We start from the raw sequence: 23,874 nt of genomic DNA on the forward strand, positions 1-23,874 counted from the left end.
ACTTTTACAAGATTTTACTCATTTTTACTAATTTGTTATTGTCACTCAACCAAGGTAACAATTTATACTTTGTGCTTACTTCTGTTGTGTATTCAGGTAGAGGAATACTTTAATACCTTTTCTGTCTGCCTCTCCAAGCTCTTCTCCTGGTGTTTCCTTACCCTGTTTTGTAGAGCAGTTCAGTCTGGAAGGGTTGTCAGGATGTCACCTGCTCCAGCCTCTTGCTCAATGAAGGATCAACCATGAGATCCTGGTTTCCTCCTGTATGTAGTGTTTAAAAATTCCCTTGTGGTATCATTTCTTAAGCTTTGCTGGAGTAGAAATAAAATCCTCTTTGGTCCCAATGACTTGTGTAACATGAAGCTGCCTCTGCCCTTACTGGTGCTGGGTAATGAAAGTTTCAGTGATCTGAGGTCCAGGGCTTGCCTCTGTCTCAAGTGTTTGATTATGTCCAGACCTAATGTCACATCAGAGGCTGTGATCAGTTTTCATTCTGATCAAATCTACAAAGAAATCTTGTGTTCTCAGCTTTTTTCTTTAGTCCTGGCCTGATTTAATTATGCAAACCAATGTTTTCTTATTCAGGCATGTGAAATATTAGAAATAAAGTTCTTGCCACGTTGCTTCCATTTGTTTGGGATTAACTTTGTGGAAGTGTTTGTTTATATTAATTCTGTACTTTGAAATATTTTAATAAACTGTCCTTGTTGAAATATGCAAATCTTTATCCATAGACTCAGTACAGAATTCCATTCTAATCCCTGTTTTTCTTTAATATACACAATTACTGCCATCTTCAAGGATGTGTGTGTCCCAAAGCTTCCATATATATACAAATTTGGGAACAGAGTTGTTTTAAAGCCATTTTGGTCATAGCTTCTGAATCCAAACGTCTGGACAGTTCATATCTCTTCCCTGAAGAGCAGTTAATGCTCATCTCAGGTATAACTGGAATAAGAATGAGGTGGATGGGAAAGTAGCATCAGGATGACACAGTATTTTCAGTGTCCAGAGGTTGTACATACATAGGATTGAAATTTCTTCCTTTTCTCTATTACTTTGAAAGGAATCTCTGTCATTTTTAGTGATTATTCAACTTGAAGAGAGGTGAAATCATATTACTCTGGGACCTGTAGATGGTTGGAAATGAAAGGGGATTAGTTTTCCTTCAGATTAGGAATATAGGCGTTTAGTCAGTGCAATGTCTGAAAACAGGGTTTTAATTTGACTTGGGATCAACACTTTGAGTGTTCTCTTATCAGACATTAATTATATTAACACAGGAAGTGACACTGTGATTTTTGTTCACTTTTTTGCTGATTTTGTAGTAGGTACTGCCTGCAGCAAGGTGCTTGTGTAAGGAAATAATGGGCACACTTCATTCTTTGTGGGAAGAAAAGCTGAATTCCCAAATAACCTATTTAAATGTTGGATGGGGTTGTTACACCACTAGACAGCAGACAAAATAGTAAATCAACAGAACAGGTTTTTATGTTCTTCTTAGCATACCTACTTATTTGCCTAAAATAAAACTCCCACTGTGTGGTTATAATAAAATGATGTATTTATGAAAAACCGTGTTTAAAATTAATGTCCTCATTCTGTTTCTTCTGAATGCTGCTGTACAAAGTGAGACCTCCAGGGTCCCATTTGCAAATGTCACTCTGTTATGTTTGGAGTGCTGCAGTCTTGCTGTTATCTCTTTAATTTTTTTTTCTTTAGTTTGAAAACTGATTTTAAATATGTAATTGAAAATAGCTTCCTATGACAGGTTTTTATCTTGCTGAAATGAACTCAAATAGATTTTGGATGAGACTGTAGACAGGCTTTTTTTTTAGCCATCCTTAAAATAGCTTCCTCTGTGTTATGGGCTCTCTCCAAAAGCTCAAGGAAGGAGCAGCTTCGTGTTTGTCCTGGCAGTTCCTTGCTTTGATTAGGTTGTGACAATAATGAAATGTAATTTACCACATGATTTCTCCAGGAGAATGCTGTAGACACCCAAGCAAAACATAAACTGTATAGATGCTAATAAGGAATTAATGAAGAATATGTGGAAAACTTTGATTTAAGAAAGTTCTCTTTCTTATAGTAGGAGTAAATTTAGGGAATACTTGGAAAGCATAAAACTATTTTTGTCAGTTTTTCAATACTTGAATTCATTTCACCTTTCTGTTCCATCAACAGTCTACTCTGACTGTTTTACTATATTTGTAATAAAGTCTCAAACATCTAGAATAATGTAATTTGTGGTGATGTTTTGAAATTTTCATGCTTTCTGTTCTGTTTAATCTTCTTTTTGCACTAAATTGAAATCTTTGAATGCTCTGAAAAAGAAGAATATGCTTGCTTTTTGTTCTTGATGCCTTTGTTTTGTTTCTCTGTTGGCCACAGAGGGTCACAGATTGTCTGGTGAGTATTTAAATGAAAACAATTCTAGTTCAGGAACTTTTGGCTTGTGTGTATGTGCCTGTGGGTGCTTAGCTGTGTGTCCTGTGCCATGCTGGGGTTGGCAGCCTGCAGGAAGTGGACATTCTGAACCTGTTTCACGCACAAAGGATGGTGGAGATGCATGTGGTATTCAGTTGTCTAATCTAAGAGTTAGAATCATTATTTTGCCTTTGAAAATTTATAAGTAAATTTCTCATAAAATTGCTGCTCATTATGCACTGACTTGCTGAAGATTTTTTTCTTTTGTGTATTCTGTCCTTTCACTACAACACTGTACAAAATTACAGTTACTGCAGCTCACTGTATTGTGTGCTTTTGCAAGATAACTGAATTAATTGTATAACAGCATAAATTATTAATCATTTCATGGACAGGGATTCATAGACTAAAATAAGTAGGAAAACGAAATATCTTCAAAAAATTATTTAAATTGGTTCAGAACGTTCATTATTTATTTATTTTAATATAAGATACAAAAGCTGTGATATGTTACAAGTTTTTCTTTTCCACTACAGAACAATTTCATTTCTTTTGACTTTGTTTCTTTAGGTAGTTCAAATACACGGGGCTCTCTGTGCTTCCCTTTCAGGGCCTTTCCCACATGCAGATGTTTATTTATAATTTAACCTCTCCCAATGAGGAAAGGCTATAGGGTATGCTCAGATGGGGTGGGAAGTGTCACCAGGACATCCAAGCAGAGCAGGCACCCAGGGCTCTGCTTGGGGAGGGGTGAGGTTTTTTTCACTCCTGTGCTGGCAAAGCAAAGGCAATCTAATTTGGGGTGTGGTTTGCATTCTAGAATGGCTAGACATTTTCTTTCTCCCCAAAGGACTTGATTCATAAAGCTTCTGTCACCATTCTGCAACATCCCAGTTAGGTTGGAAAGGACTTCTGAGGTCATCAACTCCAACATTTGACCAAACACCATCTTGGCAACTGGACAGGGCACTGAGTGCCACATCCGGTTGTTTCTTGAACACTTTTGTTTTTCTTCATTTTGTTTTCTTGATTTCATGGGGCTGAGAGTCCTGCATATGGACAATCACGAGTCTGATGCTTGGGAGAGTGCTGGGATTGCCAAAGAGGCTCTGTGAAAAGGAGCACTCGCTGTGTCCTGCCAGAACTGCTTGGCTGGTTGGGCTGCCCTGGCACTGCATTCCCTGAGCTTTCCCAAAGGGCAGGGTGCAGGCTGGAAAGGGAAAATTCTCATTCTTCTTGTTAGCACATGGCTCTTGTGGAGATCTTGCCATCCAGAACACTGAATAAAGCCCGAGTGATTTGAGAGGGAGAGTAGGATGTTACTCTGAAATTAGAAGCTGGAAATTGTTCACACCAATAATTTTGAATAGGTAGCTCATTTCAGCTCTCAGTAAAAGTGACTTTTCAGGTGCAGATAGGGAAGCAGTCAGTACATGGGACAGTGACAATGAAAGGTGGGGATTTGACAGCATTGTATTTCTCTGGAACATTGGTAACTTGAGGGCTTTATCTGTTGAATTACTTATTTAAGCTTTAGCAGCATGTGGGAACAAGCCAACCCTTATTCTGACATGACATCAGCTGGGCTGACTGGTAGGTGCAAACAAGGTTGGGGTAGGTGGAACACTGAGGGTGTTGAGCATCTTCACCATTTTAGAAGGCAGGTAGGGCAGTAAGAATTGAACATGGTCTATTTTCTCCCTCTTCTGTTTTCCTACAAATCTTCTGGAATTTTCTCTGTAACATACTTTAGCTCTAAGAAAATGTTCATAAAAAATTCTCAACATTTAATAGTTGTCTTCAATAATTAACTCTACACTTAAGTAGCATTTGCTGTAGGTGAGTACAAGGCATTGGAGGTACAGGTGGAGGTCTGCTTTGTGTAGACAGGTAGTGTAGAAAAAATTCCCTGAGACTGTAGAGATAAGAACTTTTTTGTTTCAATTGAAATTTGCTAAGTTGTGCTTTTGTATAACAAACATGAAGAAATACCTTATCACAGTAATTTTTAGCAATATTACAATTATGAAACTGATTCTGATGTTGATTTTGGTATTCTTTTTTCTTCATATTTTAGGTTCAATTTATGAGCCACTTAAATGTATTAACCTTCCAAAGCCAGAGGGGGAAACTCTGTGGGATAAATTAAATCATTACTATATAATTGGTAAGTTAATAATGCTTGAACTAACCCAGATGTGAGTTAGAATTCATATTTGCATGATAAATATCAGCTCTACATTATTTCTACTTAAGGATAATTTCCTAAACTTCTTCTAGAAGTTTGGGAGGTGCAAAGAGGAGGGCTGAGTTCCATTTCTTTCTGTAAATCAAAATGTCTGTTGAAAATCCAGTTTAGCTGTAAGATTGAATTTAGAATTATTTTGGAAAAAGGGGTGGCTTAGGATTGTAGCATTGACCAGATACAGCTGAGGAAAAATTTCAATGGACAAAAGCTTTTGTGTAGTACTTGGAACAGTCTGGCAGTTCTTTTTTGATATTAATGGTGCCATAATGTATATTTGTCCTGAAATTTTGTTAGCTAATTTCAAGTCAACTGTAGTGTTTTTCATTTGATGTTATTTTAAGCCAAAACCATGAAAGAAGCAACGTTTTATTTGGATTGCTTTGGATTTTAGGAGGTTGGTGTTATAATGAAGTCCTGCCTGGATTCTAAAATGAGGGCTCTTTAATGGCTGTGCAATTGACAGTTTAAAATTTTAGTTTTACTCAGGCAAGGGTACAGAATAATGAACAATTTCCCCATCATTCTAAAGATGTGGGATGGGACTCCCTTCACTGAAATGGCTTTTTGAAGTGAAATCTGTGCCTGGTCTATCCATAGATGTGTTGCTTTTTGTAGGTGCATTGCCTTTAGCTTTCTTACAGAGGAGATGACTGCTCAACTTGGCAGCAACAAATCTGTGATGGTGCTTGCTGTTCATCTCAGGCAGTTATGCTCCTGCCACAGTAAAAATCTACTATTGAATTTATACTTCATTTATAATAATCTGTATTGATTGTTTCAGGTAATATTTTATCAAAGCTTTTGTTATAATGTATCAAGACACTGAATATAATGCAAAAGGCTGTAAAACCTTATAATCTTCATTTAGAATACTTAGTTTCTAAGTGTTCTATATAGACAATTAAGAGGCCTTAAAATTGATACTTGATAACAAGCTGTTGAAAAAGCATGCTTTCCTGTTTTATGCTGAAGAGATTATTGTTAGAAAGGTCATGTTTAAAGGCATTAAGCCCAGTTTCAATCTTGTAGCATTCCAGTTATTATAAAACCTTAGGAAAAACAATTTCCAAAATGCAAAATATTGAAATACTAGAAGAGCTAAAGTAATATTTAGTATTTTTTCTAACTTGGTTTTGGCAACCTGAAAATTCCTGTCTTAGTCTATTTTCATATCAAGATACTGAATTAAATAATTGTAGCTGTTCTTTCTCCTTGCTTACTCTCTTCTACTTATATAAATATTGATGCAATCATCAGGCCTGAGTTAAAAATGTAATTTTTATGAATTAGTAGAGTTCTGCAGAGTTTAAGCATTTAACTGATTGGGGCTGTTGACATACTGTAGTCACTTTTTTCTTGTTTTCATAGAAAGGAAGTTACTGGATTGCTTTGTAGAAATTCTGCACAAAGTGGGTTGTGCTAGAACAGAGTCATAGAAATAGTTTTGAATACTGCTGGGGTTTTGTGTAAAAAGGTCTAATTTGTCTGAAAAAAACAATGTAACAAATTTTTTGTGTGTTTCTCCTTACCTTTCTTTCCCTTATTTTATCTTGTGCGTGCTCTAACAGGTTGTTTACACTTTGATCTGTTCCTGAAAATCTGGAAGAAATATAAATGTTGTTAACAATCTTTTTCATTTTTCCTTCTTCCAGTTAAATCAACGTTGCTGGTCTATCAAAGCCCAACCACAGGTCTGTTTCCTACCAAGACTTTTGGGAATAACCAAAAGGCAAAAGTCCATGATAGCCTTTACTGTGCTGCCTGTGCCTGGGCATTGGCCCTTGCTTACAGGTGAATAACTTCTACCCTCATGTCTCTGCCACATTACATTCCCTCTCTTTTTCAGTTTGGAAAAATTTTAAAAGATGAGGCTTTATCAAACATAGATTTGTAAACCCATAGAGAATGGTGCATTTCCAAATCTGGGTAAAAATATTTATGTAGGTGCTAGTTTAAAAATGTCACTCTACTTTTGGTAAGTAAACATGTTTTCATAGAATGTAATTGGTGCCAGTATTTGTTACAGTTGAATTAATGCCTGCTACTAAAAATAGAGGTTCTTCTGGCAAATTGTACTCAGGGGATACTTTTAAATCTAGTAGGAGAGTTCAGGGCATTGGCAAGATTGTTGCTGATACTAAGAATCATTTACTTGCAAGGGACTAGATGTTATAATATCAGGAAGGATATTTTAATTCTTAAATTTTGAAAGAGGAATGCTTGTGTAAATTGCCAGACAAAAAACCTTTTATTATTTTTATTTTTTTATTATTTTAATGAGAAAGGATGACTAGGGCTGTAAATATGTAGATACGAGTGAGGGCACCACTATGCATCAGCATTAGTTAAATATTTAATATTCCAAAGCATTAATGTCTCCCTTTTTCTCCCCCCACTGCTGCATTTGCAATTTGTTTTATGAGTTATCTCTGTGTCCCAGGCGCATTGATGATGACAAGGGCAGGACCCACGAGCTGGAGCACTCTGCCATAAAGTGCATGAGAGGAATTCTCTACTGCTATATGCGCCAGGCCGATAAGGTGAGACTGCGCTGCAGCCACGGCACTCGCCTCCCTCCAGGGATTAATTAAACTGGGAAACAAATCCTAAATACACATCAAATTCACAGTGCTGGGGTGCCCCAGCTCAGAACAGCTGCTTCACTGTTATTGCAGCATCGTTTTGGGGAGTAGAAGATGTGAGCATTTTGGGTAGGAAAGTGCAGAGTACACTGGAAGCTTCTTTGTGTTCATTTTGCAGTTGTTTGTCCCATTTAAATATTACACCATTCGTACTTATGGGGGGGTTTATGTCTTTTTATTGTGATTCAATGGAAAGATGTAGAACTACTTTCTGTTAAGGCTGGAGAGTTTTTTTGCACTGTTATCTTGGTTATTGTGTTTGTAGTTGTTCTCTTTACCTAGGTGATCATTTTGATTTTTTGCTTGGTTTCTTTAGCAAACATTTTCCAGCAGTATTTTACTTAATGACATAACTTCAGAAAGGCACACATTTCCAAATTGAGTAAGGAAACAGAGTAGTCTGCTTATGTTGCAACACAGTAGATTTATTCAGCCTTAATTCTCTTGTGAATATACTCTGAATATTCAGGCCTTCTTATTAAAATTTGGTATGGTGGATAAATTTTGCCTAGTGGTTAGCAGCAGATCTAGAAGTAGTTAAATACATATATTCCATGTTTCAGTTTGTATGAAGTTTCAGATCACTGGCTTAACTGTGTTATTAGAAATAGTTTTCCTGTAAGTCCATAGCTTCCCTCACAGCTGAGCACACAAACTGAAATGGGAAGGCCACAGGTATGGGGTATCAGTAACAATAATAATAAGCAAGTATTGTATTGCCACTTGTATCTATGCTGACATATATTTTCTGGGGGGTTGGATTGCTTCTTGAGAGTCTCATCTCTTTAAATAATCTTGACCTAAATTGATCTTGTTACATTTGAGCTGTTGTTTTTGATGTGCAGTTGTTTGTTTTGGAAATGAGGAGTGCCAGATAAGAATAATGAGCATTAAATTAACAGAAGTGTCCCACTGCTGGCACACTGCTTCTCTGCTTTTGCCCTGTTTACTACAGATGCTCTTCTCTTCCTACAGTGTAGTAATAAACAGTTACTGGTAGCTAACAGACAGAAGTTAAGCTGGACTTTATTCTGAGAGACTGTGTGTGCCCTCATAAAAGGAAGATATTTTTTAGCAATATAAGTTATATTTGCTCAAGATGTGACTTGAGCAAGTGCTGCTGCTTTTAGCAAAAATGTAGATGTTGCATTCTATTGCCAGTGAACATATGAGTCATGACCTGAAGTATATTTAATGTATTTGTGGAGCAGACTCCACAGTATAGTACTTGTTTGCTCGTTCTGAGGCACGTGCTGTGTTTTGTTGGTGGAGAAGAAAATCTTATTAAAGTAGCATCCATGTTGAAAATACATTCAACATTGAGTGAAATGTGGATCAGGTACTGACGATGATGATTAGAAAATTTTAAAATTTGTTGGAGAGCAAAGCATGACTTGAAGAGTTATGGAGTTACCTTGGTTTCATTTAATTACCAGCTATAAAGTAATTGTTCTGAAAATACACTGTTGATGATAAGGTTTACATATGGTGGTTAAGTAAAAAAAAAAAAAAAATTTAGTTTGGAAATAATAACAATAGTAATAATAATTTAAATAAGGTATATGGTCAATTTGTGGTTGCCAAACACACTGAAATTATTGCCTTTGCTTTTATGTTTTGCCTTTCATTCACCTTTAGGTTCAGAAATTTAAACAAGACCCCAAACCATCTGCATGTCTGCATTCTGTGTTCAATGCACAAACTGGAGATGAGGTCTTCTCCCATGAGGAGTATGGACACCTTCAGGTAACACATCCATGTTGTTGTAAATCCAAGTTTGGCTGATTTTTTAATAACATTGTCTTCATTCTTCCATACTGCAGCTGTCTCAGTTTGGTTAGATTTGTGTTAGATGTGCTCTGTGTGGTAAAACTGCGTCAGTTGTCTTTTGCATCTTCTGCTGAAAAAGACAGTGTTTTGAAACATAACTGATTGGTATGCTTTGGTCAGAAGGTACTGAAATAACTGGGAGATTGTAGAGGTAGATGGTTGGTTGTTTACAAAGTTGCTTCTTTTTGAGACCAACAGATGGCTGTCAATAAATAATCCTGGCAAAAGAATGTTGTAGTCAGGAAAGTGAAAGATTTAGTGTAATCTTATGGTGAATAGTCCCAGTTTAATTTTCCATGGTTTTGAGCAATTTTCATTCATTCAATGTACACTGACAGTGGTTAGGAATTGTTCACTGCTTTTCCTAGTCAGAGTAATTGCATAACTAACTGTTTTATTGTCTCTCATTTTCCAGAGTTTTAATCTTTACTCCTTTTATTTCCTGTTCTCTTTACTTTCAGACCCACCTTTGCTGTCATGATCTTGTTATTTTGCATTCCATAAGTCTGCACGCACCTTTTAGCTCAGAAATTGCTAGTGAAATTATTCAGAACTGACACAGTGGTTGATGATTATTTCATTTCATGGTGACAGTATTACTTAAATAGTTTGTATGGTGAATGTGTTGGATTCAGAAATTGTATGTTCTGGGGAAAATGCTTTATGGAGTTATCTTAAGTTAGCATTTTGGACTATGGGAAATTTCATGAAAAGGCACATGTTTTATCTCTGAGAGGAGACAATCTGGGGACCTAGGGAGCACTGTATGACAGTTTAAAGTCTGTTTTTTGTGGCAGCTCAACCCTTCCCATAAACATGAATGCACATTCCCATCTGTCATCTGCATACCTCGAGAATTAGAGGGTTTTCAGCTCTGTGGAGACAAGAGTACAGAGTAACTGAGAGGGCTCAGCTGGGAAACATTGAATATATTATGTAGTCCTTATTGCTGTATTTGGTGCTTTTCAGTTTGTATTAAGACACTGGAGTCAATTGTCTTTAAATATTTATAGATTTCTAGAATTTGGACCAAATTTTTTATCTGCTCTGTTCCAGATAAGAGTCCACTTTTTTTTTGTTCTAGATGATTTCTTTAAATTTCATGTGATGAGATTGTGGGTTTATACCTCATACTGTGATAAACTTAGTTTCTCTATTGAAGTTATACAAATTCTCAAGTATAGGAAAGTTCTGTAATAAAAACCAAACCAGCAGTTTCCTTTGATTCCTCAATGAGTTGACATTGTGATACTCATCTGTACAGCTGCTGAAGGCAATTACTGTTTACAATAAATGCTGTGTATGAGTACTAAAAAATACAATTTTTCAATATCTGATCATATCTGAATGTTGTAATTCTCCTCATGTCAGCTGATAATGCCAAAATTCCCACCAGGGCAGAAGTGATTTGCTTTCTAGGTGTGCTGTGCACTATTCAATATACTGCTTGCCTTGCTGGTAACCTGCTGGCTAGTGTGCTGTCATATATGTAAACATGAAAGCAGCTTGTGACCAAAGTCATTAACTGTGGGTCAGAGCAGCGTGCCTAAGGGAGAGCATTTTCCTAGCACAGTTTGAAATGAAAAAATCATAAAACATCAGAAGTTCTAGAGGACAAGGCTTGTTTGTGCCACCTTTTCCTATTGATTATTTCCACATCATTAGATACAGGCTTTTTTTAAGAAGCAGAAGTGTGTTATAGTGGGACCATCTTTGCTAGTGAATTATACCATGTTTATTTTGTGTATGTGACTCCAATAAACATAAAGTTAATTATAGTTTCCTTTCTGTGTTTAATTGCTCCAGATCAATGCTTTGTCATTATTTCTTCTCTATTTGGTTGAGATGATCTCTTCGGGGCTGCAGATTATCTACAACACAGATGAGGTACAAATTGATTTCCTGTCCTAAAACGTGCTTCAAATTGTTTGTGGTTTTTCTGGGTTTTATTTCATTATCAACTGTAAAGTAACTGTTCTGAAAATACACTGCAGGTATTCTATGCTTTGAGTGGAACTCAGAAAAAGTAATGGAATGAATGGATAGTGAAGTAATAGCTAAAAAAGTGTTAGATGTGCAAAGAGTAAATGTAACATGACATTGAAAGTTTTCTAGTTCTCTGCTGTTTCTCATAGCTGCAATGTCAAGAATTAAAAGGTCAGAGTTCCAATATGTTAGGACAATTAACTTCTACTTAACATTGCTCTCACTTTTCACATGATTTCAAACTCTCAGTCAGTTCACCCTGTCCAATGAAAATTCAGTATAATAAATACTGGGGTTAATTTTCAGGGAACCTGCAGGGCTTTCTTCAATCAAATATGAACCTATGGGTGTTAAGAACTTTTGCTGTATCTTTAATTGAAAATAGAAGCATTTTATATCATAGTAAGAGATGTTTCTAGAAAGAGTTAACTCTTCTGTAAATAAGATAATAATAGCCTTGGCTTGAGTTACAAGTCATGTCAGGACAACCTGCTGGCCTGTTCTAAAATGAGGTTATGTTTTGAAACTGGAATAGAAAGCACAGATGTATATGCTTTTTTTAATTCTTTTTTTTCTCCAATTTTCTTAATCTGGATTTGTTTAAATTTACTCTGTTCTGTTTGATAGTTGCTGCTGTATTGCCTTAAAAAGCTTAAATGTGCTTGCAGTACTACTATTAAAATTTTTTTTTCCAGTAATAGTGAATTTGCATTATTTTTCTATAACATATATATTCAGTAATCTATTTTTTTAGATAATTGGAAAATTAAATTTTGCAACATGTCTTCTTTCTTAGACCACATGATAGGCCTATATTATTTCCTCTGAACTGCCTTTATATCTGTGAGGAGGCAAATGTATATCATTAAGTATGTAATTAGCTTGATATATAATTTGTGTTATCCTCCAGATGTTTGCATTTAATTACAGATTCCGAAGAAAAAGTGCATGTTTATAGACTCTCCAGTCAGTGGATATTCTCCTCTTCCCTGTCAGGATGTCCTTTTCCTAGCAACTGTTCCCTTTAAATCTCTGCTCTATGGACATTCATACTCAGATTTTTTACCACAGACTTGCACTTTCTGTTGGGCTTTGTGTGGCTGATTCTATGTGGTTCTCTTTAAAGTGAACTATAAAACTTATGCTCAATTTCATTTTTCTGCAGTCAAGCAACTCCAAATGTCTCTTTCCACAGTGTAAATCAGGAAAAAATGATCTGTTTAAATAAGTTCCCAGCTATAGTTGAATACATCTTAAATACCTTAAAATACCCTTCAGTACTTTAGTATTCAGTTGAAATGTGTTGGTCCTAGAAGAGATTTTAATTATAATAAATTGATTTAGAGTTTTATTTGTGTTTATAAAGGAGTGTGTTTGAATCTGCAAAATATAAATTATCTGGAGCTTATTTAATAAAATTTGGCATATCAATTCTCTTAAAATTAATTACAAAAAAGCATCAGGATTTCTCTGTTCTAATTTTGTGTTGGTTTCTGATGTTGTTAAGATAATTTTTTTTTTCAAAAGATCAAAATATCACCTTTTTGGAGCTCTTCAAATATGTATCTTGAATATGAAGTCATTTTTATCCCTGCCTTTGTTGCAACTTCTGTGTAAATTCCCATTGGCACCTCAGTTGGGACAGCTCTTAACATATTGCAATTAAAAACTGGTTTTAAAGAGAATATTTAATCTTGAGAAATCATCCTTTGAGTTGAAACAGAAAAGGATGGAAAGAACACTTACAAGGAATAGCAAGTTTGTCTTTTGGAAAAACCAGAAAAGATGTGCTTTCATTTTCCTTCAGTCACTTTTCTTTTCTATAGGTGTCCTTTATCCAGAATCTTGTGTTTTGTGTGGAGAGAGCCTATCGTGTACCAGACTTTGGTGTCTGGGAAAGAGGCAGCAAATACAACAATGGCAGTCCAGAGCTGCACTCAAGGTAGGGGAGCAAATGTAGCTGTGATAGCCAAAGTAAATGAATGGAAAGAATTCATAATGGGGTAAGCTAAAAATAATACTGCATGAAAATACTGTTTGAACTAAATTAAGGTTCTCTAAAGACTGAGGGATGTATTTTGGGAAAATGTGGAGATAATTTCATCATGATATGCATGCTGAAATAACCACATGGATGCTTAGCTGTTTGAGTATTCAAATCCCAGTAATTATGTGCAGCTGCATGCATATAATTCTGAAACTTGTGTTCAGAACAGCTCAGGGTCTTGAGGTATGTGCAGTGGGATTGGAATCATATTTCGAAAACTGGTTAGGAATATCCTGCTTTAAAAAAGTGTAGAATCATGAGTTTTGATTTTCTCTTCTGCACTGTGGTGGGAAGAAGATGCTGTACCCTGGAAAGCAACCTAGGGCCAAGATCTTTTCCAAGTTCTTCCAGGATGCTGCAAGTTCTGAGCCCTGTCAGGGACAGGGAGCAATCCTGGTAGCATTTTAATGCTGGAGTTGTCCTGCTCACCTCAGTGGAATCACTCATGTGCTCTCTGCCTTGAAGGATCAAATCTGTAATCTGACAACTTGATTCTTCCAGGGTTACTATTGTTTCCTTCACTTTTTGACTTCTGAGGTTTTATTAATCATAAAAATGGCTATAGCTTGGATATCTTTGGATTTTGAAAACATTATTGATCATCCTTATTATCAAGGGCTCGTAGAGAATACACATTGCTTCCAGTCTTCAATATTGCCAAGGAAATCTGTCTTGTCATTTGAGAATAAGTTATTTTTCTTAGCCCACATGCAGGCATGTATATTTTAACCTTTAGATATACTTACATGTCCTTGCAGCAAAACTATTAATGCGGGGGTTTTTTTCAGGGCTTTTATAGAACCTTTTTATCAATATGAGAACTAAAAAAAAAAAAAAAAAAAGTAAAAAAAAAAAATCAAGTTGTTGTTATATAATCTGCTTTATGACTTTGCTGATTTTCTTTTCTCCTGCTGTGTCTGTAAAATTGTCAAATGCCAAACTACATGAGCTACATGACTACACAGAGAAACAAATGCTTCCTTCCAGATCTCACCTGTAGAAATGTGCAAAAGGAACACTGAAACTCCTGTGTCTCCTGTTTGCAGCATTCTGGCTATTCAATATGTGAATTTTCTTCAGGGAAAACTGAGCATCTTTTAAACAGATGGAAATGGGCATGTTGTTTTGTCTTAATCTAGACTGACATTTATAGGTTGGTTTTTCTAAGGGTAAAGTTTTGTGAGATGGACTGGGCCAATCTAACAGATCATTGAGCTAGCATAAGGGGAAGCACAGAGCTTGGTCCTCATTTAAGAAGTAGACTTTGGTCATCAGAAACAAGTATTGCCTCTATTTATCATTCTTTGTGTACATGTGGATACTCTGCTTCACTGTAGAAAGCTGGTAGGCAATTTCCCTGGTTCTCATAAATCAGGAAAAATGGAAGGGCAACATGCATCAAAAGGCATTTTTTGATATTATTGAGGAAAGCTCTGGGTACACTGAAATATTCTTTATACTTTATGTTCCAATTGTATCTACCAAAGAGAGCTATAAAACCCCTTTTGTTTTAAATTGATGAAGCAATTATGAATATCAGGTCTACTCCCAAATGATGTGTGTGGGTCTCCTGTGATTATGGACCCCAAAATGCTCTCTTCAGGGTCAGTGTTAAGGATGGTGCTCTCCTGACCCTTAAATTCTGTGATGGAAGTCTCCATACAGGCGATGTTTGCTTTCAGAATAAGTAGGTAACTCTTGTGTTTTATTGAAAGAGTTTCTGTTCAAAGAAGATATTATACAGTTGGAAGTCTGTGAATAATAGCTGCACATTATGGCCCATGTTAAAAGATGCAGATAGTTTAAGCCTTCACAGTCTCAGTATTCTTTCTCTTAGTACAGCTCCAAACACTTCTGCTCAATGATAAATAGCAGAACACTCCGTGGAGCACGTCTTCACTGATGTATGCAAATTGATGTCTTTTATTGGTTCAAAGGCAAGATTTGTAACAGCTTTTATTGTAGTGTGATCCCTTCCCATACAGCTGAACTTGACAGAAATTAATTTGTCCTGTAGCTGTTTGATCCAGCTGCTCTGCAGGCATCTGCTGAGTTGCTGTGCAAAGTGCCTCTGACACCTCCCGTATGCACCCTGAGAATCAGGAAATTACCAAAGTGCAGCATCCTCATATTCCAAATCTGGAGCTGCAGGGCCTCTGCCTTGCTCTTCTCTGGAGTATATAGCACATTGCTATAGTTCTGTGCTTCCTTGCTCTTTTTTGGGTTATAGAGTTAAAAAATTATTAGTGATCTAGAAATTTTTTTCTCGTTTGCTGATTTTTCGCATCTGCTTGATGTTCCAGTTGAAGTGCACAGCATTCAGATGGAGGCAAGAAATTGAACAGGAGCAGGATTAAGGGTGGATATACTTCAAGATGTATTTTGATTTACATTTGCTAAAAATGTGCAAATTTTAGTGTTTGCCCTTAGGTGTTTTACTGAGGGGTCAAATCCAACAATTAAAAAGTAATGAGAGTTAGGAATGTTGTTTAAGTGTGTTTACTTAATCTCTTTTGGCAAGCTGGAAGTGGTTTCTCTAGGTTAGTCTCATCTTCCCCTACCCTAAATATGGCTCAAGGTCAAACGTTACCCAGGGGCATTATGATTGCAAGGCTGCTCATGATAATCCTTGACACATTAAAATAATTGGCAGCTCTAGTAATATCTAAGGGTTGTACCTGGTGAGGTTCAGTGGGGGCATTAAGAAACATTTTCATTTGAAGCACAGAGAAGGAAAGAGCAGGATGCTCAAAACAGAATCTCCATCCTTGGAGGTTTGTGAGACTTGTCTGATATAGGCTGTGGTTTACTTAAATTGGTCTTTGTTAGATATTGGGCTTCGAGTGAGGTTTTGTGTTGGGCTAGATGAGTTCCATATGTCCCTTCTGGCCAATGACTTCATGATCCTGTGAAATTTTTAGAGGACTATTTTAAGAGGCTTTGGGTGAGGTTTGGTTTTGGGCCCATCTCCAAGTAAGCACCTTTTTCTCCAGGCAGAGTCCCACAGGTCAGTACAGTCTGTTCATAATGGATTAATGAGTGGAGGAAGGAACACATTTATTAAAATACATTTTGCCATTCATTCATTCTGTTAAGGCACTCCATTTCTTTTGTTACTAAATTGTAGAGTATGAGGAATGTATTTTCTATACAAAGACACAAGCGTAATGTTTATTACAGAACCTCTTTAGCAATTTTCCCAACAGGAAGGCATTAATCAGTAGCAATGAAATGAGTGTGAAGTGTGATCACAGTCCTGAAGAGTGCTGTGCTGTGATTGTTCACTCTTGTAAAGACACACTTGATACAAAGGCTCTTCAGAGACTTCTTTTTTCTTTTAAAGGACTTCCTGCTGTCATTTACCCATAAAACTTTTGATAACTTTTGTGTGTGTGGTGAAGAGAGTGACAATGTTGGGATGTTTATATGGTCACTGGCAAGTAATTGTGACAGTAATGAAGTTTCCAGGGGCTTTCAATAACTAGAGGTAGAAAAATGCTGATAAATTACAGTAAATTACTAAATTAGTCTTATTGTAGAATAATGACTGAGTCTGCAAAGTAGAGATGATTTCAGGGAAGGAATACATGTTTGCCTTGAATTTCATTCAAGCAGTATCATCCTATTTTGCAGACAGATTGAGTAGTTTTATGTTATCTGAATACCAGTTGAACATTTATTACTTCTCTGCCTTTTATCGGTAACTTTTTTCTCACTCTGAAAATATATAATGTTTATATTAGGACTGTTAGTTGAAAGGAAAAGGTGAGATTTTAACATGTGATACAACCTCCAGTTTGCAGGATTTCTCTGATTTTTACCTTCAGTATATGCATTTTGGTAATACTGAATTCCTCTGAAAAGTTCTATTCTGAGTCATCATGTCAATTTATTTGATCAATAGCTAGGTGATAATTAGAATAAAGCGATTTCTAGAACAATTACCGTTTTTTTTTAGGTATTTGAAACAAAGCCAGAAAAATAATTACATTCCCAGCTCTTCTGAGTCAGTTTATTTCTTCATCTCATTCTCCAGCTCTCAAAGCTTTCAGCAGCAGAAGACACCAAGCAGAGGCAGCTGCTCAGAGCAGGCTGTGGTTAAGCTGGTCAGCCTTCTCTTGTTGAATAATTAGAACTGGAACCCAGCAGTATTATTTCTGGCAGTGTTTCAGAAAGGAACATGGAGGTTTATAAATGATAAAGTGTGAAATCAGTCTAAAGTATTTCTAATATTAGAACCAACACAGGTAAAGTAATAGTTTAAAAAACCAAATTCTGGAACTGCATTGAATTATTTTCATTATTTTCAGTATTTCCTGTGTAATATAGAATTTGATTTTTAAATTATATAATTATTAGTGATTTTAATCCATAGTGTCTTAAAATGTGAGTGCTAACTGGAAGGCTTGTTGATGGAATTTCTGGGTCATGTTTTCTTTGTGATGAAGTGAAATAAAAGATGTGTCACTATATGGTTGACATGAGAAAATCCTTCTGTTGGAAATTCAGATTGATGAGCTCTTTTATTATATTGAAAGCTAGAAATCAGTCTTTAAAATTTAATGCTTGAGAGCTGGTTTGAAAAATTGTGCTGAATTAAATCCTCTTTCTCTGTGCTGTTAGCAAGACCTTGAAATGCATAATACCAATGTCTGATAGCAAGGTGAGAACAGAAGTTCTTTTGTGAGATGGTCTCTGACATTTGAAGACAAATAAAATTGCTGAGTTGTACTTCAGAGAAAAAAAACCAACCTACCACCAAAACAACCCCAAATCTGCTGCATCATCATTTTAGTGACATAAAGGTTAAGCATGAAATTCAAATCCAGAAAAGATCATGGCACTGAAAGCTGTCAAGTGTGTGTAAGTTTTAGCCTGGGCTTGAATTGTGATACCTCTGGGTTTTGTTTTGCTTTTTCCTCAGCTCCGTGGGACTGGCAAAAGCAGCTTTAGAAGCAATTAATGGTTTCAATCTCTTTGGAAATCAGGTAATAGAAGTGTTTGTTTTCCCTCCTTTGTTGTTAGCAATAATGATTTACAGGGTGGATCAGAGGATATTTAGAAGTATCTAACACAGTTTGTTAGATTCCAGCTTTAAAGAAAGTCAGCAAACTGGTTGCTGCTTTCAGGTACAGAATTTATCTGATAAAATCATTAGTGCCCTTTATGTCAAGAATCACTTGGGATTTTTCCTTGGAAGAATTCTCAAGTGGTTGTAGCTTAGTCTGAAAAAGAATTTTATTGCCAAAATGTTTTTTTTTCCTTCAGAACTGTATCTGTTGCTGATACCAGAATATACTTCCCTCTTCAAGCATTGCCTTCATTTTGTCTGCTTCCTTCTTGTGCCTTTTGATCAAGACTTTAAACAAGCTGCTTTTATATAATCCCACTTTTTAACCTGTTTTTAATTTCAGTGTGTTGCACATCTGTAAAGTCTTTTCTCATCCTTTTTGTGGCTTGCATCAATTAGGGAAGCAAGCCTTTCCAGAGACTTTTATATCTGCTGTGTATTCCCCTCCTATGCGCATCTTTCTCTTTGGTGCTATACCTACAGTGGTCTGCAGCTAAAATAAAAGAATATTCTTCCAAATTAATGGCTTAGAAAAAAAATATATATTATAGTATAAATGGAAGAGAGATGCCATGCATTTTAAAAGCTGATGTCAATTGTTGGGAGGTAGTAAGGATCTTCAATAATGATCAGACACTCTATGTGCATTGTTACTCTTTCAGAAATGACATTTATCTATAATCTTTACCTTCCCAACAGATTCAAGCACCAGTAAATGTGGCTGTTGAGGCTTTTTTTTTTTTTTCTGAATTCTGAAAAGGATGAAGCAAGACCCATTTAAATGCTATGAGAGTTTATTTCCGAGATCTGTAGTTGGCATTAACAGAACCCAGTTTGACCTTCAGTCTGTGCAGTTTGCCTTTGTGCTTAGCTCCAGCTGTGTTCCAGTGGCTTTGAGAAATCCCCTTGAACCCCTCAAGAGACTTGTTTGCACCTGCAGCTGCACAGGTACAACCTGCAGAAATCACTGCTGGGGGAGCACTGCTCACAGCAAGAGAAGCACATTAAAGGCTGACCTGGGCAGAGTTGTTTGTGTATGAGCTGCATGCCCTCCATTGGGTTGGGCACAAACAATTCTAATTTTTTTTTTTTTTTCATAAATCAAGTCTCTGTAAGGTGTTCTTACTCCAGAAGTTTACAGTCTTTAGAAAAGTGAAAAATAGTTCATTTGTCAAACAAGGTGCTTGTGGGTTTAGGGAATGCAAATGAGCTGCTCCTGAACCCCCAGAGAATCCTTCCCTGCAGCACAGACTTTGGAACTGCACGTGTAGGCACGTTGTGTTCAGAGTTTGTAGGTGAGTTTAGAGAATTGTGAATAATCAGAATCTGCATTGAGAAGAAAGTTAAAACCATTAAAGCCAATGTGATTCTTTGTGTACATCCTTGTTGCAGCACTAGTCAGTGTATATCTTGCTAGAATGACTGAGGAAACAGATTATTTTCCATGGCGACAGTGGAAAAAATTGTTTAGGGTTTTGTTTACCCTAGTAAAGTAAAAACTGTGTATTTTTATATCTATATATAACTAGAGTGCAGTAAAGTGTAAGTAAGAATGAAACCCTTTGGAGAAGCATCTCAGTGGATGTTTGTGCTGGCACACAAAGAAGGGTGGTGAGGTATTTATGTAGAAACTGTAAATTGAAGTTTTTAATAATTAGACTGGTGGGCTCTGGAACAATTTTCCTAGGACAGTAGTATACCAAAGAAACTGGCTGCTGTTTAGGAGAAATTTGGTGGATTTATGATAATTTCTGGGATTTATGACCATTAGTGGAATGAATTCACATGGACTGTCTTCCAGTGGGGGAGTGATTCTGAGATTCATTATCAGTTGCAACATACATGAAGATACCTGTTCATTAGCAAACATGAATTTGCAAGTTGCCTACTGGTAATAGTTCTAAATTATATTGATTCTATTTAAACTCTATCTTAGCCAGGGCTTTTTTTTTTTTTTTTTTTAGTGTTTCAGGAAGTATTAAGAAGTTGACAGAGAAATACAGTGTGAAATTACTGATTTTATTAGGAAGTAGATTTTACCAAGGAGTAGATGTTGATAATGCAGACCTTACAGTAACTGAAAAGCAGACCATTTTTATTTGCTATGAAAGTCCTTTTCCAAAGAAGTACCTGTGCTGAATATCCAATTATTTGTGTTCTAATTGACTTGTAATGAAATATTCAGCATCACTGTTTAGAACATTTCCTGTGTTCACAGGGAAGAACAACTACTCTTTTTTGTTTGTCCTTAATACAGGCCTCATTTTTCAAGTATTAATAGAAGAGTTAATAGCTTGAATGAATCATATAATTACTAATCAGTGATAAAGCCATCTAATTTTGGCTATACTTCAGTATATTGAAAAATCAAAATATTTTCGACTTGATGTTGTGCTGTGTTTTCTGATTAGAATTTTCAGCAATGACAACATAACCTAAATGAATCACAGAACAGTGAGTTTCAGCAGGATGCACCAAGCTTCTTCCCTTTGCCTTAAACAAATGCAATGTTGTGTTCCAGGGCTGCTCTTGGTCTGTCATCTTTGTGGATTTTGATGCCCATAACCGGAACAGACAGACCCTGTGCTCCTTGCTGCCCCGGGAGTCAAGGTCCCATGTAAGTCATGGAAAGAAATTCACCTCAACAGAGTGTGGAGGAAACAAGTGCATATGACCTTCTGATCTGCTGGATGAATGTGAAATTTGCTGGGAAGTTGTTAAATTTTTGCTTTTTAAGTGTAACTGTGATGTAGTTAATATGGAATTTATATGATCCTCTTTATTTTTTTAATACTTAGATTAAAAAGATAACCTCTTGGTAGCTTTCCGGACAATTTTAAAATAGAATTTGAAATAACTTAAGTGAGATTTGCAGCCTTGGAGATTTGTTTTTCTTTTGGCCTAGTTTCTACTATACACAGTGTCTGCACTTTTGAAACCCTTTGTTTTAGGGTTTAATTCTTCCTTTGTCTAGGAAAAAAGCCTTTAAGCTTGGCTTATCATAAACTGCTGAATATGAACAATTTCTTGTTGTTATAAACTACCATTACAAATGTATTTCCTTAGTGAGTAAATTTAAATGACATAAATATAGATTAGTTAAAAAAACATCTATTTCAGTGCTAGCATCAAAGGTAAATTTGGTGGTAGAGAATTAGTAATTTAAAGTGACTGATAATAGCATTCTGCTTTTTTATTCATTCTGGAATATAATAGCACTTTTGTTCATGAAACTGGCTATTAATCTTAAACATTAATAGTTTGCTTATTGTGTAGAAGAATTATAGCAGAGTTGTAGTGCTGGATAATTAGAATAAAAGGCACTGTCAGCTACTTTTTTTATAGTCAAATGGTCTTTTTGAACACTTGCTGTTTGTTATTTGCTGGAGACTTGAAATACTCCAACAGGAGCTGATTTTATAATTTATCCCATATAAATCTTTGTGTTCTTTTCCTCCTTTGTTGGGTTCGTATCAGTCATATTGGCAGAAATTTTAAATGGTTAAATATCTTGACTATATCAGCAGAAAATGATACTTTTCTGTTTGTTTCTGGAAGCTTACCTGTAGAGGTGATGCACTAGTTAGTAAGTTTTCTAGTGTTTTTAATTCATAAGAGATCCACATGGTTCCTGAGAAGGTTTCTTATATTTTTTTCCTGGAATTATTCCCTTATCTTCTGAATTGTAAATCAGATAGGCTTGTTTGTTCCAGCACCTTAAGAATGTTTCTGAAAAAGCTGTTCAGAAATGATGATTTAATCACAGATACTTCTCAGCATTGCACCTTTATGAAATATTTTTGCTTCTTTTTGAGCATATGACACCCAAACATTTGTGTTTCCTCCAGGAATAATCTGGAAAATGTATTTAAAAAACAAACAAAAAAATCCCAAAACACAAAGCTTTATAATGTTTTCAAATGTGCCTGCACATTATCAGCTGTAAAACAGGTGACATTCTGAGTTAAATGAGATCTTCTAAATTATATATCTGCACATTTGGTTTGTAGTTTATCCTGATACTTCCTAAGAAGTCTTATTTTGCACACTATTTTCTATATTAGCACAATGATTTTGATAAGATAATGTTCCAAATGTATATTTCACTTAGTAAGTTAAACAGTCTTTGTTTGTGCATCAAATAATTGTCAGGGATCTAATTAAATTTTGTAATGTCCTATTTCTGCCCCTCCTACAGAATACTGATGCAGCTCTTCTGCCCTGCCTTAGTTATCCTGGATTTGCTTTGGATGATGAGGTTCTGTTTGGTCAAACACTAGATAAAATTATCAGGAAGTTGAAAGGCAAATACGGGTTTAAGAGATTTCTGAGGGACGGCTACAGGACGGCGCTGGAGGACAGGACACGGCGTTACTATAAACCAGCAGAGATCAAGGTAAGGTCCTGCCCCCCGACACCTTCAGCTCCTGCAGCCAGACTGCTCAGGGATTCCTAAAGCCTCCAAGGCAAAGCAGAAGCCTTCTGTAATTTGCATGTGCAGTTTTCAGAGATTGCTAAGTCAGCATTGAGTCATTGGGTTGTATTGTAATGAATGTGCTTTCATTTGCATTTAGGGTACAGTTGATTTCACATAACAAATAAGAAAATTATTTATCATTTCATTTAATTTCACAGCTGACTACAGTCTGAGTGTGTGGAAAACAATTTTGCTTTTGATCACAGTATTTATCAGTTAAGGTTATCTAAATGAAAATTTATTTATATTTTCTCCCATAGTTTTGCTCTGAAAAATGAAAAGTAGATTGTTTAAATATTCTGCATGAGAACGAGCCACAGCAGATGTAGAGGCATGGTTAAAATGCCCGTAGAATTAAGTGATACTAAATGTACTAAAATATTTTTGCATTCAAATTTGCCATTTGTTGCTAGGAAATTACTCTGCAGGATTATTTAGATATATATTTACTTAAATGAAAATGACGAAATGTCTGATGAACTTTTCTTCTTTGCAGCTTTTTGATGGCATTGAGTGTGAATTCCCTCTTTTTTTTATTTTCATGATAATTGATGGTAAGTATAGCTTTACATTCCTGTTCCTTAAAGGCATAAGAGAAATGAGCTTTTAGAGGAAAGATACAAAATTATTTTCCTCTCCTGCCAAAATAAACTATAATGCAGTGACACTAAATCTCTCATTGAGAGTTCTGCCTCCTGCCTTACAAAACCCCAAGCATCCCAACCCGCTAGATTTCAGCATTTCTAATGTGAACTTTTTTTAGAATATAACTTTAATCAGAGTTTGTTAAAAGCTTCAATCTGTGGCATTGTCCTGCATTGCCTTTTAAGCCTGAAAAACTTTCAGATGTATCAGAACTTCACAGCAGCACAGGAAAGAAAAAGGAGGGAGAACACGCTGCCACACTCAATGTGCACCAGGGCTTCTCAGGTTGAGCATTGTGTGGCAATTCAATCAGAATTCAGAAGACAAGAAAGGGAACCAGGAAAGGTTTAGTTTCCTTCTAGCCACAATTTTTCACGTAGTCAGCCTGATTGAATAATGAAACAAAATAAAAAACTCAAAACAAAACCAACAGAAATAACACTGCCTCGATCTTGATGTGAGGACAGGGGACACACCAAAGAAGTTCAAGGGGTGATCTCA

The 23,874-nt window shown here is 36.0% G+C and overlaps 1 protein-coding gene across 4 annotated transcripts in view; it reads left to right on the plus strand.

Annotated features, from left to right (window-relative positions):
• The window catches only part of PHKB (phosphorylase kinase regulatory subunit beta), a 66,601-nt gene that overhangs the window by 4,375 nt on the left and 38,352 nt on the right, over window positions 1-23,874 (plus strand). For 3 of the 4 annotated variants that reach the window (XM_050978922.1, XM_050978923.1, XM_050978924.1), the window contains 10 exons: window positions 4,505-4,594; window positions 6,328-6,466; window positions 7,116-7,215; window positions 8,956-9,063; window positions 10,954-11,034; window positions 12,960-13,075; window positions 18,105-18,168; window positions 20,773-20,868; window positions 22,450-22,647; window positions 23,225-23,282. In XM_050978922.1, the coding sequence (XP_050834879.1) occupies window positions 4,505-4,594; window positions 6,328-6,466; window positions 7,116-7,215; window positions 8,956-9,063; window positions 10,954-11,034; window positions 12,960-13,075; window positions 18,105-18,168; window positions 20,773-20,868; window positions 22,450-22,647; window positions 23,225-23,282 (1,050 nt within the window). Of the gene's footprint in view, window positions 1-4,504; window positions 4,595-6,327; window positions 6,467-7,115; window positions 7,216-8,955; window positions 9,064-10,953; window positions 11,035-12,959; window positions 13,076-18,104; window positions 18,169-20,772; window positions 20,869-22,449; window positions 22,648-23,224; window positions 23,283-23,874 lie in introns of those variants that run through there. The other variant, XM_030227523.2, reaches the window with a different exon arrangement.

The sequence above is a fragment of the Serinus canaria genome, chromosome 11 (assembly GCF_022539315.1).
Source record: "Serinus canaria isolate serCan28SL12 chromosome 11, serCan2020, whole genome shotgun sequence".
Lineage (NCBI taxonomy): Eukaryota > Metazoa > Chordata > Aves > Passeriformes > Fringillidae > Serinus > Serinus canaria.